At 33.6% G+C, this 17,589-nt stretch overlaps 1 protein-coding gene across 1 annotated transcript; it reads right to left on the minus strand.

The window, feature by feature from the left end:
• Nucleotides 1-297: 297 nt before the first annotated feature.
• LOC128238926 (calcitonin gene-related peptide type 1 receptor-like) lies at nt 298-14,026 on the minus strand. Its single transcript, XM_052955265.1, has 12 exons — nt 13,783-14,026; nt 12,037-12,460; nt 11,414-11,511; nt 10,396-10,487; nt 7,726-7,879; nt 7,006-7,156; nt 6,527-6,587; nt 5,262-5,328; nt 4,796-4,878; nt 3,406-3,541; nt 1,955-1,996; nt 298-1,437 (listed from the first exon to the last, which is right to left on the minus strand). The coding sequence occupies exons 1-12, from the start codon at nt 13,825-13,827 to the stop codon at nt 1,231-1,233; spliced, it is 1,560 nt and encodes a 519-aa protein (XP_052811225.1). The 5' UTR covers nt 13,828-14,026; the 3' UTR covers nt 298-1,230.
• Nucleotides 14,027-17,589: the final 3,563 nt, after the last annotated feature.

Genomic DNA, 17,589 nt, shown 5'->3' on the forward strand with positions numbered 1-17,589 from the left:
AATCTTCCTATTTGTACACACAATTGGCAAGAAAACATGTATTGTATACCATGTAGCTCACAATCCGAGGGTACTGTACTTTACAACTCCAGGCGCAAAATGTATATTACTGCCATGAATAATTCATTTGTACCTTTTAGTAATATCATTAGAATAAACAACGCAAGTATTCTAATACATAGAATTTTATTTTTCAAATTTGACAAACTAAATATATAACATTTTGTACAGTTACTTGTTTGTGTTTAAATAGTTTAATTACAAATTTCACATTCAAAAGTAAAAATGTGCCGTACACTGAAATATATTGTTTGTATGATTATTCTTATTTTACTCATTTCAAAACATTTCCACTTAAAAAGCTAACTATACAGCGCTACGTTGTATGAAAAATAAATCATTTGGCATCGCAAGTTAGTCGCATATATGGCATATTTTTCCCATTCATCATTAAGCTGCATGCCAATCTCTTTCATATATCAGTTGAAAGCATATTGCTAGTACAGAAAAAGAATATTAATTAGTTTACACTAATGATAGTTTTAACCTTAAAAGAATGTATATTAGGATTTAAATTTACGTCCACATTTTTATTAAAAAATGAATCTGCACTGCAATAAAAAATATCCCATCAGAACCTTTTGAGACACATTGACGAACTCTCGTACTAAAAATTCCTATCTTATATGCCAGACTTCTGACAACAAGGCAATTGGCACTAATTTATTTTACTAGCTGTTACAAACGGCTTTTTTAGAACAAGCCCTATGCCCCACTCCGTACACGGACCCCCTAACCACAAGGCTACGGAGGCAAATATTATTCTTCAAATGATATCCAAAGTTTACTCGACACTTTTAATTAGCAGTAGAGTCAATAAGAATATGAAAACGCTTGATAGTGAAAGTACAATTTGAGTAAAGAAGGCTTTTTGAGACAGAAACAAAGCACTGTCATATATTGGTCATATAAAATAAATGACTTATGAATTAGTCCGTAAATGGTACTAACACAAACAACTTCGCGGATTTCTTTTTAACTTAGAAAGCAGCATTTTAAGAAAGTACAGCTGTGTATGCTAAACCATAACTACTTTGTTAGTTATCGCAGTAATGAAGCTACCTAATCTAAACTTGCCATCCAAAGTCCATAGTTGATAGCTTCTTATTCCTTAATTAAAACGTCCTATGAACCTGATTAGGAAATATCCAACACAGGCTTATATATTTATTACAAATCAGTTGCCTCTTCTGAATTTTCCATTTTCATACATGAAATCAAACCTCTGCTTGGCGATGATTTGTCAGTGGCGTTGTAATGAACACGGGACGTAACTGTGTTAAACACTTGGAGGCTGATGGCAGAGTTCGCCTTCTTAAAATCATGCTTTATATTGTTTTGTCGTTGCTGCCATGAATGCCTTAGCAGGGATATAACCTGGAAAAGTAGTATGAAAACATCTACACAATATTAAACTAGATGACATGAAAACAACTGAATTATATAAGACCAACTAAATGATATAATAACAACTGTTTAGAGAATAACGCATGATATAGAGCAATCGAGTAACTACTTTAATGACAACCAAATGATATGAGAAGAACTAATCGCTATGAAAACAGAATACCGTAATGGTATGATAATACCTAAATGATATAGGAACAACAATAAAATATCAAAATACGTTAATGAAGAAAAGAATAACTTAATAATATAATATTACCTGAATAATATGAGAATTGCTGAATGTTTTGAATAATAAATAAAGTAAAAGGAACTAAGTTCTTTTGCTACCTTACTGAATTAACGAGGAGACAAACCTGGCGTATAGTATAGGTAATTCGAAAAGACCGAACAGTATTATCTGATTTGTTGCATGAAACTAAAGAAATATTTTGAACTATGGAAGCAGTTTGGTTGAAAACAGTTGAAAGTTAATATTTATACTCACCTCTCCGTTACATAAACAGAAGATAATTGCAACGAAAAGGCCCTGCAATTGAATAAAGACCTCAGTAGTATATCTGTCCACAAACTAAACACTTATCCGATATTCGTTAACACCATGGAGCCTCTTTTACTTTCTCGAGTTTATCATATGTCACTTATTAATGTCGTGTCAATTAGAAACATTCTTAACCAACAGTCGTATAAGGCTACCAAACGGACATCGAATTGAGATAGTGTCAAGAATTAATCAGGAGGCATTATTTCCTGAAGAGTGCTTAAAACAGTTCATTAAACAGCAATTACTAGGAGGCTGAGATACTTAAGTCTGATAATTGTAAAAAAATGATTCCTATGGGAAATATAGTGACAGCGAATTGTTTCGGTACATTTCAAACACTTGTTGTCCGATTCGATATGGTTGAAATCATATACTGTGAAATCATTAATGTTCGTGGGCATGAAATTTTGTGGTTTGCCGAAAAAAAACAATTTCGTGGGTACTTGAATTCGTGGATTTTCATTTTTGAAAAAAAATCGAAGATGCGATCGTCCTAGATCTTCTGCATAATATCCAAGCGCTGGCCCGTGATTTCCGTCTTCTACGTCACTCGGTTTATGACACTCGCTAATGTGGTACGACATGCCAATTAGTGCATAAACCCATGTCACTTATCGACTTAATTGGGAATAAATGTAATAAAAGAAGATGTACCCTGATCATGAATACAGATAGGGGAAGCCATTGAATGCCAATTAAGAATTTTGCAAACTGAAAACGCCGAAAAGGTGCGTATATTTACACGTTCGGTGCTTAGTAACCTTCAATATACTAGTAATCGATTAATTATTTTATTAAATAAAAAAATCGAGTATGGACACTCATCACGCACATCTTGTAAACTTGCAGATTTTCATTAACAGCACACGTTTAAACACGTGCTTATAACTGTCATTTGCTGCATAAAACACATTTAATTGATTTGGTTCATTATTTGTTAAAAGCAGTTATAATATATTAACAGAATAATGATCGTAAGTTATACAGTGAGACAGGTTTTAACACTGTATACTGCGACCTCTGTAAAGAATATACTATGTACGTAACAAGGCAATTGAAAAAGTGAATAAAGGGTTTATATTTCGTGGGATCTTGAATTCGTGGATCACCCAACCCACGAAAACCACGAACATTAATCCCCCACGAACATTAATGATTTCACAGTATATGTTAACAAATATTAACGCTAGTATATTGCTAATAGTTTGTCTGCAATTTTTAACTATGAATACTCGTGTCTTATTTTAACATCTTCATGATAACATATATGTTGCGAACCATTGCTAGTACGCTGGGTCCTGTGATACCTTATTTATCCGATGATTAATAAATACAAATGGTGTAGAACATGTCATTTCGTAATTATTGCTCGATATACAAAATACAAACATTACCTGTGAGTTTGTAAGAATGTCGGAGAACCTCTCATAATACACAGCGCCCGGCATATGATGAGGGGTTCGGTACACAGTGAACGTAAGTTGAACTCCAAACAGTGGTATCAAAACAAAGGTTGCCTTTAATGCTTTCCTGTGAGAATTACAAAGTTCAAGTGATACAAAACACATACAACTCATAGCTCCCGGTAGATAAGGTACAAGGAAAGAAATAATGTCAGGTTCTGCTTGAAATAGATAGTCTTGCGCGACAGATGGCAAACAATGGCTGAACGCAAGAGCTAATATAGGCAAACGCATGCTGGAGGCGTCATCATTCGGAAACCTAAATTACATACAAAGTTTGATTGAAACTCTTTATCGACAGACATAGCACAGTGAACGCTTTCTATTAACAGTCAAATGATGGTACGAAAGGTGTTAAAGCACATTTTCCGTTTTGGAACCAGTACTGGTATCCTATTTGAGGTGAACTATAGTATATTGCCCGTTTGAACTAGCGACAACGATATATGCAAGTTGAACGTTCATACCAATTTACTATTTCATCGCATTTAAAGGGACCATTGATAACATAAACACGCCTCCACACCCATACAGTAGGAATCGTAATCATGTTTTATTGTGATCCATGATTTAAAATACGCATCGTGTATTTGTCCAATCCTTTGGTTTCTTTACAGAGTTGTTGCCTTTACGCAAATGTATGCACACGATACGTCTTAAAATAAAATCGTGCTAAGAATCATCGGATTTCTTAAATGTGTGTTTTCACATTTTTTGTAAGTTTTATTTTGAACATTTTGATGATGTTCAACACGGGTATACACGAAAAGGATATGTATAGCATAAATGATTTTTATGACTGTATAGTCTTCTTTGCGTAAAGGCTTGTAAAGTAAGATTGTAAATTATGCTTAGCACCGGAAACTCAGGCTTGAATGAATGATTTGTTGTAAACATGCATTTAACTAACACAAATGTATTCAATGGAAATTGATCACTTTCCACAGTGTTGTAAATCTTGCTAAAATGTAAGGAAATGCTAATAAACATTGCGGAATGGCTTCATGAACACCGGATACCTGCCCAAACAAGTAAGTCAAATTATACCAATTCAAGAGCCCAAACTCTGTTGCATCGTGAATGATGCAGTTATTGAAAGTGGTCAAGATAATAAAGCCCGTAAACATTGGTTCAGTGTCAGGGCTATATTGAATAAAATTAAAATGCTCAGGAGTATTTCAACGCAGACAACAACAATGCCTGACAACATTATCACATAATGTGTATGTCGTACTTCAAATGTGTTAAAAGGTACAAGCAGGTGAGCTCCTACTATATTTTTGATATAACTCACTAACATCAGACAAAAACTAATTATTACCTGAAATTGCTTGGTTCGTTTGGGTGCACCTGGAGTTGTGTCAGCAATATTCTAAGAATGCTACATAGAAAGTAAACATTCACCTGAAATATTACATTTTGTTATCTTGTGCGTGTATGTAAAACAACATGCTATGAGAATATATGTATTAGTTAACAAGTTAAGTAAACACAATCATAACGTTAATAGTACATGTTTGTCAAAGCTAAATGCTCTGGTGTAAATAAAAGTGGCTACAGAGATAGCAATACAAATGATTTAAAACTTGTATAAACCCGTTGTTAAGCGAGGGTAACAGTTTAAAATAAAAGCCTGTCACAATTTATCAATTAAATAAAAAGTAAGTAAGAAAAAAGTATTTTAGTGTCTTGTAAAACATTTAAAAGCAAAGCATATCTGGCAGAAAAACGTAAACGTGTTCCAATGTAATCATTTAGCCCAAAAGACAAACTGATGTCATACATACCAGGAGACAGAAAAGATTTGGGGCATATATTATCCACTCCTTATCCCCGAGGCTTATAGACCAACAGCTGAAATTGGAAATATCAATAGCTCATTTCAAACTTCTTCATTCAATGTTGACTTTAATTTACTAAAAGGGAAAGTATTTATACTAGAACTAAAATTTGATTTCCTCTAGCCATTTTGGAAAACGTAGAGTGTAATAAACCATCCCTCGCCCAGTCAAGTTATCCGCGAACGCAGACCGTTCCATGCTATTTGGCCTCTAGGTGTTAATCTCTTCGGGTTTGACCTATACAGCCCCAGTACCATCAAACAAGATAATACATCTTAGCTGCCGGCATACCTCTTTGATATTCATTATCATTTTTACGTAAGTCATTAAATAAACTCATATGAATTAAATGAGAGTTAAAAGCTCACACGAAAATTTCTTCTCTTTTCAATACATGCCGATATGTGTTTATCAGTTCAATTCGAGAGGAAGAACCAAATCGTCTTAAATGTTTAATTTCTGCTTTTCATGTTGTTGTTTTTTTGGAATTCAATTATCGGTTTTTCATGACATTTAAGGGTTTGAATTGAATTGAACAATTTTGAAATATCAAATTAGCTTCAGTTGTTTTTTTTTGAGGATTTTTTTTTATTATTTTTGGATGAGAGAATTCATTACCGTGGTCATTAAAACAGCATGATGTGAACGAAAATAAAATCGTAATTTACGAAATGTTTTTGTTTTGTTTTTTTCATTTTTTTTAATCTCATTATCATGATAAAGCAAAGCAAGTAATTTGTTTCTAGAGACAAATTTGCACATGAACTTTGAACAATCTTAATTTTGTTATATTAAGCATTCTTTGAAAATTTAAAATATGATTGATACTATGCTTTTATAATTATTGTCAATGACAATTTGTTAGATTAGACTTCTTCTGTTTTAAACATGTAATTTCCTTATTACTATGATCCTCCCTCTCCTTAGAACATATTCAAGCAATAGTTTTGAAAACTGATCATCCAGTCCGGTCTGTTTACTGCATCCGAACAATGACTTCCTGTGATACTCAGTGTATATATTTTATTGATCCTGCATTGCTTTCCAAATGCCTAATCATTAAATAGCTATTTCATGCTGCATATATCGTATGTGAGATGTAATACCCAATAAAACATGCGAGCAGATAATAAATGTAGTAATCCTTTTATTTACTATTTAGACGTAAGCAATTGCTGTTTTAGGAAACATCGAAATGATATATGAAGTACCTTTCATCCGCTTCCACAATGCGCACGATAGCGTATGCTATGGAATACAGCATGGGTGTTCCTGAAAAATAATAAATGTTGGTTACATTCATTTAACATGATACATGTTTTTATGTTATGTTTCCCTGTTTAAAAACACAAGAGCAATGTGGAAATATATCCGAACGAAATGTTTTATACCTAAAGCATGTGAACTGCCTGTGGAACAAAAACCTCTCAACTGCACTTGTTTGGGATATATCTTCATTTGAACTTAAGTGTTAATGTCATTGTCTTTAGAGTTTTAAGATTACTAGCAGCTGTCTGACTTAAATTAAATAATTCGACACTTATTTAAACTAACAATATCCAAATGCATATACTCTGTCAAAAACTAAAGGAATACATGTCACAGATAAAGAAATTTTAAATATCGCAACAGGAAAGTGTTAACACAACTGCTCATTTGTCTCAAATATTTGCATTAACAGAAAGCTTACCCCATCCAAGGATATAAAATAACGCCAGTCTCTTCGGTGGAGAAAATGCATTGACGATAAGGCGATATAGGTAAAGTCCTTCACAAAACATCCAAATGTAATTGGTGCTCGTGAAATAAATCTTTAGTATGGACAACAATCGGCATTCCACCTGAAATACATGGCGGAACATTTTATCATGTTAAAGACCAGAGCCTTTGTAAGTGTTAAACATAATCGGATAATTTATGTTACGATTGTATTTTTAGATCCCTGAGATGAACGTATATTCAAGACCCTAGGCCCGTATTCATTTACGTCCAGAGACTCAAATGTGCAAGTCTTTATTTCATTGTGGAAGTGCAACTTCTGAAGTATTTATAATGAACATTATTGTAATTGTTACACCTAGCAGGTAACATTTATTTGCTCAAACAAAAGTAGATAACTTGATTTTTGATACATTTGAAATATTGTGTTTCTGGGTCTGAGTCGTAAACGACATCTATTAATTTTAACGCAAACACAACTGGCATACTTATCATTTGACAAGGAAAAGGGGTCAATGTTTGTTATAAAATTAACTTTTTTTTCATTTTCATACGTCTAGAATGTGACTATGCGTGTACAAAAATAAACATTTCACAAGAAATGGCCGAGAAATGAGTTTTTTTTAACAATCAACTGCATTATTATAGTGATTTGTTAAAATGATGTATTCGCGAATTGAAGTATACACACCGAGTTCTTGTAGAGGTGTGTACTGGAAACATTGGTGCTGGTGATCTTGTCGTGTGTTATGGCAAGGTTCCAGATAACGGTTAGAATGCCACTTCTGATGAAACTGATGAAGAAGTTCACATGGAGACGAATACGATGTTGTCGGATCAGAGATCTAGGAAGATAACATTCGTTAAAGATTAAAGCAAAGGTAGTTTTGTTTTAAATTAATACTAATATGACATCCTATTTTAATGGAAAACACAACGCGTCCAAACTAATGCAACTACATTTTGATAGAATTTTAGTGTTGTATCTTTCATTTGGAATATTTAAAAAAATGGCAGAATATACAGGCTATAATCTGAAAGGGCGCTTTTCTGATGCCCTGTATCAAGTCGAATTCCAAAATAATGATTGAGCAAAATAACAAAAAATATGTTATAATCTTCGGAAAATAAACACATTGAGAATACGAAATTAAATGTCAAAGCACAAAAACGCAAATAAACTGTATTTTATCAATATAACCAAATTGTCATTTCTAGTTTAGACGTAACGCGGTCATTTAAACCAAAGAGAAAGTTCGTATTTTTTTATACGATCATTAAATGGAGAGTAAGGAAGGTTCTTGACACAATCGCTATCACTGTTGGTTACTATCAATGACTTGAACTCGCATTTGTTTTTGTTTTTGGCGAGCTGCTCATGTTGATGGTACTATAATATACAATTCTTCATCGTCGAATTTGGCAAACAGTGGGAAATATTCTTAGCCACGTGGTTATCCTCATTAGACGCTGCTCAAAGGCCGCGTCCATAGGGAAACATGTTTGCAATGTCCAATTGACAAGTGTATATGGATGGTAGTAAGACGGCTATAACGAAAATCATCAAAAGTATTCACTTCCTTTCCAATGTGGCAGGTCGCCGGTACTACAAACAACTCGAGTTTGTCATTGCTATATGCATATGTTTAGCCATTCTCCTTATTACACGCACTTCACGCAAAACATCAAATGATTGGTGAGTGCTAAAATATCTAGTGCAATCTAATATCGTCACATAACGTAGAAATACCGTGTTTTCTGCACCTTTTTCCAAACTATACTCGGTATTCTTCATAAGAACCATTAATTTTGACATTGACTTATCCTTTTTGTTATATTAAAACAATTGTATTAATGGTGGTAAATCTTTTGGGGGGAGTAAGAGCGCTTCTTTAACCTTTTTAGTCGCGTCTCTCATGTCTTGCATCAAATTTTGTCTTGTTGTTTCTATGAATATCATGCTACTTGATATATACATGCTTCTGGAGGCGTGAGTAATTGACGTTATGTTATGTATATCAAAAAAAATTCCCAGTATGTTTTGTTTCGCAATTTTGTGACGAGAACATTATTATAAGGTTTCCTCAATTAATGCGTAGTTTGAAAATATTTATCATTTACGTTTTCACTTTATTCAGAATTGCTGGGATAGTGATAGAGTGACATGAGCACACAAACTTATTTAATCGCCCAGTAAATTTACATTTTCCTGACCGTTCCGAGGCAGTACCTAACAGTCCTTGAAACAGATCCCTATTTTATATAGTATATATGTACTATGTTGTTTGTAGTGTTTAGTGCTGGTGTGTGATTGTTTGTTTGTATGTTCTATGTCTTTAGCGTTGACACTGTGTCATTAAACGGGGTTTATGCTTAAACTTTCGAATACGGTGCTTGTGTCATTAGTTTTTCACATAAATATTGTTCCTAGAATCCTCACTACTCTGAAAAAAAAACAATGAAAGGCATATAATATAATAAAGTTTAAGATTAGCTGCCTCGCATATGGATGGAAATATGAAAGAGCAATTTAAACGCTTTTAAAACCATGTTACAAGTGAGCCCTTTATGCAATGAAATATATATATAAATCAATATAGATCAATTTGATATTATTGTAAACATTCTTTACTTTTTTTTCTGTGATGAGACCGTTTTGTCTTTGGAATATCTCCTGAATGATTAAAAGAAAAACGACATGTAATTAGTCTGAAAGACTCACGCCACAAATTACTCAACCAGATTATCAAGTTGATCACATCCAGAGCCACAGTTCCGCCTTTCTGCCTTAACTGACATTTAATTTGTCTTTCGTTACTTAAATTTTATTTTATTGTGCTATAATATTACAATTCGTGCTTGAAAAATACTTGGCGACTTGTGTGATAAACGGGCATGATAAAATTTTATTTCTACTAATTACGTATATTTATTTATGTAATCGTACGTTTAAACGCGATTTAAAATGACTATGAGATACGTAACAGTATATCTCTCATTCACGTGGTTTTTTAATCACCATTATATATAAATTGCTGTTTGGGGCTCTTCGATTATCACAATTTAGACATGGCCGTATCAAGGATTTGCCAGTTTGAGATAAGTTTTTGAATAGATGGTGTGTCTGGTGTGTCGATGATCAAATTTCATTTAAGGTGAATGGGAATAACCTAATACGATTGTTTTACAAACCTTCTATTCAAAATAAGAAATCGTATTAAAGTCACCAATCTTGTCATAGCAAGTGTCTATATATCGAACGAATTAACATTTCTATCAAAGATGACTGAACCAATGTGCCATGCATGGATGTTGAAGAGTACAAATATATACGTTATCAACGACATACATAAACTCTTACTTGTAGCTACAAAATATAATCACTGAAGGCACCAAACATAATAAACTGGCAATCTGGCACCCTACACCGATGTAGATGGACACTTTCAAGTCCTGCAAACAAAGGACATAAACATAATATCGCCAGCAAGGTGTTACATGCCGTTGATCGATACTAGTGGTAGACACAACACATGGCATATCGCCTAATTTAATATCTTATGCTTCAACCTAGTTTACATCGTCCATGTCGTGGTACCTAAAGAACATCTAATGGTGGTCTCTAGTATTGTTTAGGTAAGATTCAAAGAGACAAAATGTATTTATCCTAGGTACACCCCGATTGCTTTCTTTCATAATGTTAAACAAAACTAGCTAAATGGGAACAACGCATTTGAAACTTATTCGACACATAAGAACAGACAGAGGAGTGAACTCCAAAGCTGTATATTCCCGTGAGAACAGAAATGGTGTTAACTGGTGTTTTCTATTAACATTAAAAGTGGCAGACACTTCGTCTAATATTAGAGCTGAAAGCTTTTTTCTTTCTATCAGCTTAAGATTACTTCATTTGTAGAAGACACTAAAACCGTATCTTTCTTAGGAAGTGTTTGTCATGTTTATTGTTGCCTTTCAATGTTTATGTTTCCATTAAAGGTTTCGTGAATTCTAAGTTACTTAAAACAACGCCTAAAGGTATGACTGCGAATCGCCAAGATAGCTTAGTTGGAGCCAGTCCGACTCATGTGCGTTTTAACCAGCATTCAGATATTCTTCTATCAGATTATAGTCATCATTTAACAAATATCATTTTCATAAGGCGTTTACAAAACAAATAACACATTAAACGGTACTGTTTCTTACCTTATTTATGATTCAGTTGCGACTATAAAATTGTTGATTGATCGAAAAGACCTCTATGATTTAAAAAATGATTGATAATGGTTTACGGCCGATTATTCATTTCTAAATTTTAAGCATACCCGGTAGGGTATTATTTAACAAAGTGCTATGTGTGTATGAATTAACAATGTTCGCACCTGGTAACTGAGACAAGGTGTGTAGTCTGTCCAGTCCAATCCGTGAGATCCACGTTTTAGCCACGTTCCGTCAGACTGACAGGTTTTGAGTGCTGATCCTGACAAAGGAAGCGATATTTACGATGCAGTCGGATATGACCCTCTATAGTCTGATGTATTTTGTATGTTTGCATGCACTTCTAAATAATTTTATTTCAATCGTTTTAAATATAACTAAATGATTGTAATATGTGTTAAGAGTTTAATTCATGTCTGTCTGCTCACGCTTGGGTAATGTGTTATACGCATACAGAAAAATATGTAATCTAATACGTGAGTTTTTGGCGGTATTTAGGTGTAATAGTAAGATAAAGAACAAGGAATTGTGTAATACTGAGATGAAGAAAAAGGACTTGGTTATACTGAGATGAAGGACTTAGGTTTTACTTAGATGCGACCTTTACTATAGCGACTGATTAAAGGATAATACCATAGTCATGCATAGGCTTAACATAAAAGACATAGGAGGTAAACGTAGAATATTTATATAATTATAGGGGACAACGATGATCAAAATGCGAGGAAGTATGTTATGTGTCTATAATAAAAAGAACAGTATGTTTCTACAACAAATGTTTACTCACTTGTTGGAACGGAATATTGCAGAAAGGTTGGGCAGGAAATTTGGCTGATAACACCTGGAGCAGCGGCGTCCCAACAGCCGTAACCGTCCCAAGTCGATGGGCACGTGAGAGTATCGTTGTTATCACGTTGCTGGAGTTGTCGCGTGCAGCAATCGCGTGACACTTTGCAACACAGTAGCCATCTTTCACATTCGTCTCTTGAAAGGGTTGCACAAATTGTATTTATCGAGCTTTTATTGTTGATGTCAGGCTGGACGGTATATGACACATTTGTTTTCAGTGCTAAACTATGGAAGCGCGCGTGTGGTGAGTATGCGTGCTCAGGGAACAGGAAATAATAACACCACCCGCAGGCGTGTATGTTAAAATCGTTCTTAATGAAAACACCAAACTTGCTTTGACACGTCTGAGAGCACAATACATGCTGAAAAAAAAAGAAAATGAGGTGCATTGTGTCTCCATGTTTTTGATAAACTTCGAATTAGTCGAATATTGGGCATTTCGATAACAAGCGCGATGTATTATCTCAGATAGAAACCGCCTCAAATGATGGATCATTTTTGAAACAATTTGTATTCCTATCTGGTTTATGTTAAACAAACGTTAATGGTGTAAATAATGAAGGAAAAATATAGGTTATATATATAAAGAAAACGAAAAGCACATAAGAGTTGTTCATAAATGAAACAGAGTTGGACTTCATATATTGCTGTAACATTTTCCAGATACCCAGTTAAATAAACAACTTTTGACATATGAATCGTCTTTGCATGTGAAGAAACTAGCATGTGTATTTCTGTTTACTGGAAAGCAAGAACCGGCAGAGTTTAGATGTAACATAAAGAATACAGGGTTGCGGATCGCTAGGTAAATATATATATACTACGCACTACGATTACTTTTCAGTAAAACTATACTTTTCAGTAAAACTGTATTATAAATTAAAGCGATGCAATTTGTGAAAATTTATTTTATTTTGTAAATCACATTTAACTGTCCAACATTCGTTATGTTAGCATACCCTTCACGCCATATTAATATTAAAGTGATAAGCTAGTGACATTATTATTGATTCAATGTGCTAGCGTCAAAAACGAGAAAGAGAAAATTCAGGAAAACGTCAGAAAAGATGTTGAAAAATGTATTCCAAATAAGCCACATGAGTATTGATGATATTTAATATAATACTTCAAGCTTTCTAAGCTCTCTTATATTATGACATGTGACAAATTCGTTATCATATGCCTGTCATATTTAAACCTAAATGTGGCCATTTCAGACTTTATCAAAGTGTAATATTTAATCATGTCAATGACATCCTACTTGTCTTGTATGAAACTATCACAACGTTTGCAATCAAATAAATCATCAATTCTGCTTTTACTAAAACACGATTTTTGTAACTATTTTAATATATTTAAAAAAGTGATTTCTCAGAAACACAAATTATAAAAGCAATCACCGTCGGATTTATTTCACAGTTACGATTAATTCTGTCTTTAAAATCGCGGTGGTATAATTGTTTGAATTAACAGAAGTTTGTATAACAATACCCTAGTGCTAACTTCAATAACATAAATTAGTTTCAATTTGTACAACATTATAAGACTAAGTATTTTAATTTAATGTATCTTTTCAAATAGGTTAAGAAGTAATTATTCGTAAGACGCTAAAAATGATAATAATATCGGCGTCAATTGTTGGCAATAAGTATATTTATTTTCTAAATAATCGAAATACAATTACCTTTAAAAGTAAAAGAAATGATATTGTTATTGCTGAAAAATACATATTCCTTTTCGGTAATCCGTTCAGGAGGTAAAATGCCAATGCACAATAAATCGCGAGCTGCGTGAAAACACACAGATAAAATATACTATTTAATATCAAGTCGTCTGAATATTTTCATCCTCACAAATCAAGCACATTTCATTGTGTGATATATATTAACTTGTCATAACACTCAAGTCAAAATAATATCGCTGGAGAAATTAGGATCCTTCTCTATGCCATCCCGATTTTAAAACTTGTAGAAATATTCTCTCTTCCTCGCGACATCCATCGAGGAATAAAATGCTATAGAAAGACCAATACTAGGACACTCTCTCACCAGATAAATGGGAGTTGGTGTGAGCAATTATTTGAGTCTAAGTGATAACACTGCAATATTTGTACCGCCACTTACAATCTGACATTTCTCATACCAGATACAAATCTTTGAAATGCCATAGAAATCATAAACCATAAAGAATTTGAGCGTGCACCAAGTTTAGTTGAGTCTCAGTGAATGTGAGAAACGGGCCATCTTATACCACAGAGACGAATTTATTTCAAATATCATCTCTAACGTACCTTTAAAACAAGACATTCCGGTAATACGAGACGAATTAATTTCAAATACAATCACCATCACGCTCGTTCTATAGGTGTTATTATATTATACTCAATACAAATGTCTGACGTTCAGTAGGCTTCCTTTACAATCAATTAACTGAACATGCTCTGAGAAGAGTCTTGGTAAAGATACTACAATAAATGTGCCATCACTCACACAAGACGTCCCATGGCGCTCATATAGTATAAACGATCGGGTATTACCTACGTTGATAACACTTCAAAGTGTATTCCTATTCATATTTAATTTAGTGCGTTTAAAGACGCAGAACACAGTTAGGAAAAAAATGACTGAATAATTAAAGGCAGATCGCAGAAAAAACCGATGACCGTCTAATGTCTTCATGAAACTTTAACACAAATTCAAGAAGATATTTCCGCCAGCTTTTTACGATTTGCATAAACATTTTAATATAAACTAGGGAGGTAATAGCAAAATATAACTTTATCACAACAGAACCTTTTAAAAATCATTAGTTTCTACAAATATAAACAATAATGGCATGTAAACGATAGAGCCACTAGTCCAGTACGCAAAGTTCAACTAAGATCAAAACGAGAAACATAACGTCGCAAGACATCAGACAATCAGACACATTGTACTAACACATCAACACAGCGTAATCAATTTCGCTTATGCTTAAAACGGGCAGTACAACTGTTGTTCACCAAGGACTGGGGTGAGGATTTAAACCGAATTAATGATCACAGCCTCACACTTGCATTATCATTTATTGATAAGACATGACGACAATAAACACACACACGCACGCACGCACGCACGCACGCACGCACACACGCACACACGCACACACACACACACACAACACATTGATTATTGAAAAGTTTTGGAGTTACCACCCTGAAACGATCAGTGAGTGTACATGCACTTGTGTGATTTTTGTATATTAAGCGGATGCCAATCAAAATATATAACACATTGAATCTCTGCATTACTGCATTACTGAATTATTTTTACATATTTAAAACAGGATACACAGGTGAAATACTTCTTAAATGATAACAAGATATGATTGCATGTCGATTTGAAAATACTATACAAACTATGTGGTCACCTTCTGTACTCATATAAGTTGTTTCGACCAGTGCGAGCAATAAATTTTAACTTTCTTCTGTCTGGTACATCTTTGCCAATTGAGTTGGTCTTGCATTCAGTGAAAACCATTAACTTTCAGAGGAAAGAAACAGTATTTCAGCAACCCTGCCAATGTAGTATTATTCATCAGGATCAGCATTGGCTACGCACAAGGACTCACTGTTGTAATATTGGATGACTTGACAAACAACACTCAATTTTTTTGTCTGAAACCCAAATGCACATATCGTTTATAATTGGTTTCTATCATCAGCTAGCGCAAGGTTCTTTACCAAGTGTGTTACAGTCGTGCATAATTGACAAAAATCCTCATTTGTAGTCAGATACACGTTAAAAGGAAACAAATTTAAACAATGTTGTCCAAACCTTTAGTCATATGAATAATTAACATGTTTTGAACCCTTTTTAATGGTTCTTCTAGTTTCATTCACAAGCGTACATTACATGCAATTGCACAATTTTGCCAGATATAAGGGTTTAATCTTTATTATTAAAGATGGTCTACCAGCAATTTGATTTATTATTATTTTATTTTCTATATGTTAAAAAAAAAACCACAAACAAAACCAGACATTGATTGATGAATCCGGATAGAAGCCAGTTTAGCTAGGCGAAAATAAGATATTGTATCAAATTATGTTTCTATTTAATAGAGTTTTTTTTTCATAAACGTTCGGAACTGCAGGGATTATTTCACCAAAGAATTAATCAAAACGTTACTAGGGTAATAAATCTTATCGTGAACTACATAAAAAAGATTACGAACAAGACATTAGTCGCCTCGGCGTCACGAAAACAACACATCGAATCAATCATCTTACTCGTTTTTAAACTGTGAGATGTATCCATGTGTATAGTAACAGCTTCTAACGCAATCACCTTAAACGAAATCACTTGTAAGAAAATAAGTACAGAAAGACGTTTTAAGATCTACTGTAACATAATCTACAAACACAAAAAACAAAGTATCTTCATATTCATTTCCCTTACAATATCAAGAAATCGGACAATCTAAAATTTCTTAGAAACGTTTTGTGCACATGTTTAGTTTGTACAGAACATGGCGTTTCTACCCATGTTACATTTTGAAAATAATATGCAGAATGGTATATTCTGCATCCTGGATTTTCGAAGTTGAACACTTACGTACTCCGCAGTACATATTATAAATAATTAAACAATATAAGCGTGTATGGATGATAAAATGATTTTACTCGCAGTTTATAAACTAACAAATATCATTTAACAAATAATGAAGTAATTATAAACTTATAAATAAGATTGGGACGCGATAAACTGGTTTACAAAAATAGGACAGCTTTTATTCAATAGTCATTCTTACGGACAGGGGTCAAATAGGAGTTGCTTTATATACACGTTGAAACCGGAATATTTTACTGTGTAAATCAACCTTAAGTTGCCGCAATGAATCTCTTAGCATGAGGTTAATTGAGTTCGATGTTATAAGATGATACATGGTCAGCGTATTGCAAAATATGTTTGGGTATAAGAAAGCAGGTTGGGGAATTAAAGAGATTCCCACACCGGACGTTTAAAAACCATTAAGCGTAATTGAGGCTTTTAATTAGGCAATCAAATTTTATCAAGGATTTACTTAAAGTCGGAAGGGTAGTATCCCGATTTTAAAAATAGCAGGGTAGTACATCAATGGATAGTTAGCAGATAGAATCAAAGTCACAACGTATCGGTCTGTGAAGAAATTGAATATTGCGAATCTGACGGGCATTGTTTACAGTTGTGTTTACTTGAACAATAATATGGTTACGACAAATATGAGTTGTGCATTTATCAATCCTGTGACCTGCATACAAATCGACTTGATAACAGGGTGCCTTATAAATTTTGCTTTATTAAGTCGGCTGACCACCTTGAGTTGTTAAGGTCATTAAGTTAAGCGACAAGCTCTGCGGTCAACTTAAGAAATAAACAGAGGAAACGTGTAGAGCTTATTTCCAGTATATAGTAGTCTAAGAACTAAACTAACACAATGGTATCAAGCAACATGATCCAATATTGTGAAA

Source organism: Mya arenaria, chromosome 1 (assembly GCF_026914265.1).
Source record: "Mya arenaria isolate MELC-2E11 chromosome 1, ASM2691426v1".
NCBI lineage: Eukaryota > Metazoa > Mollusca > Bivalvia > Myida > Myidae > Mya > Mya arenaria.

What these genes read in the sequence shown, in the direction of transcription:
- LOC128238926 (XM_052955265.1), bottom strand. Translation starts at nt 13,827, where the DNA reads ATGTATTTTTCAGCAATAACAATATCATTTCTTTTACTTTTAAAG. An exon ending in CACACCTCTACAAGAACTCG is followed by an intron (nt 7,157 to 7,725) that starts GTGTGTATACTT and finishes CATGTATTTCAG; the next exon opens with GTGGAATGCCGATTGTTGTC. An exon ending in CAAATCTTTTCTGTCTCCTG is followed by an intron (nt 4,879 to 5,261) that starts GTATGTATGACA and finishes GTAATATTTCAG; the next exon opens with GTGAATGTTTACTTTCTATG.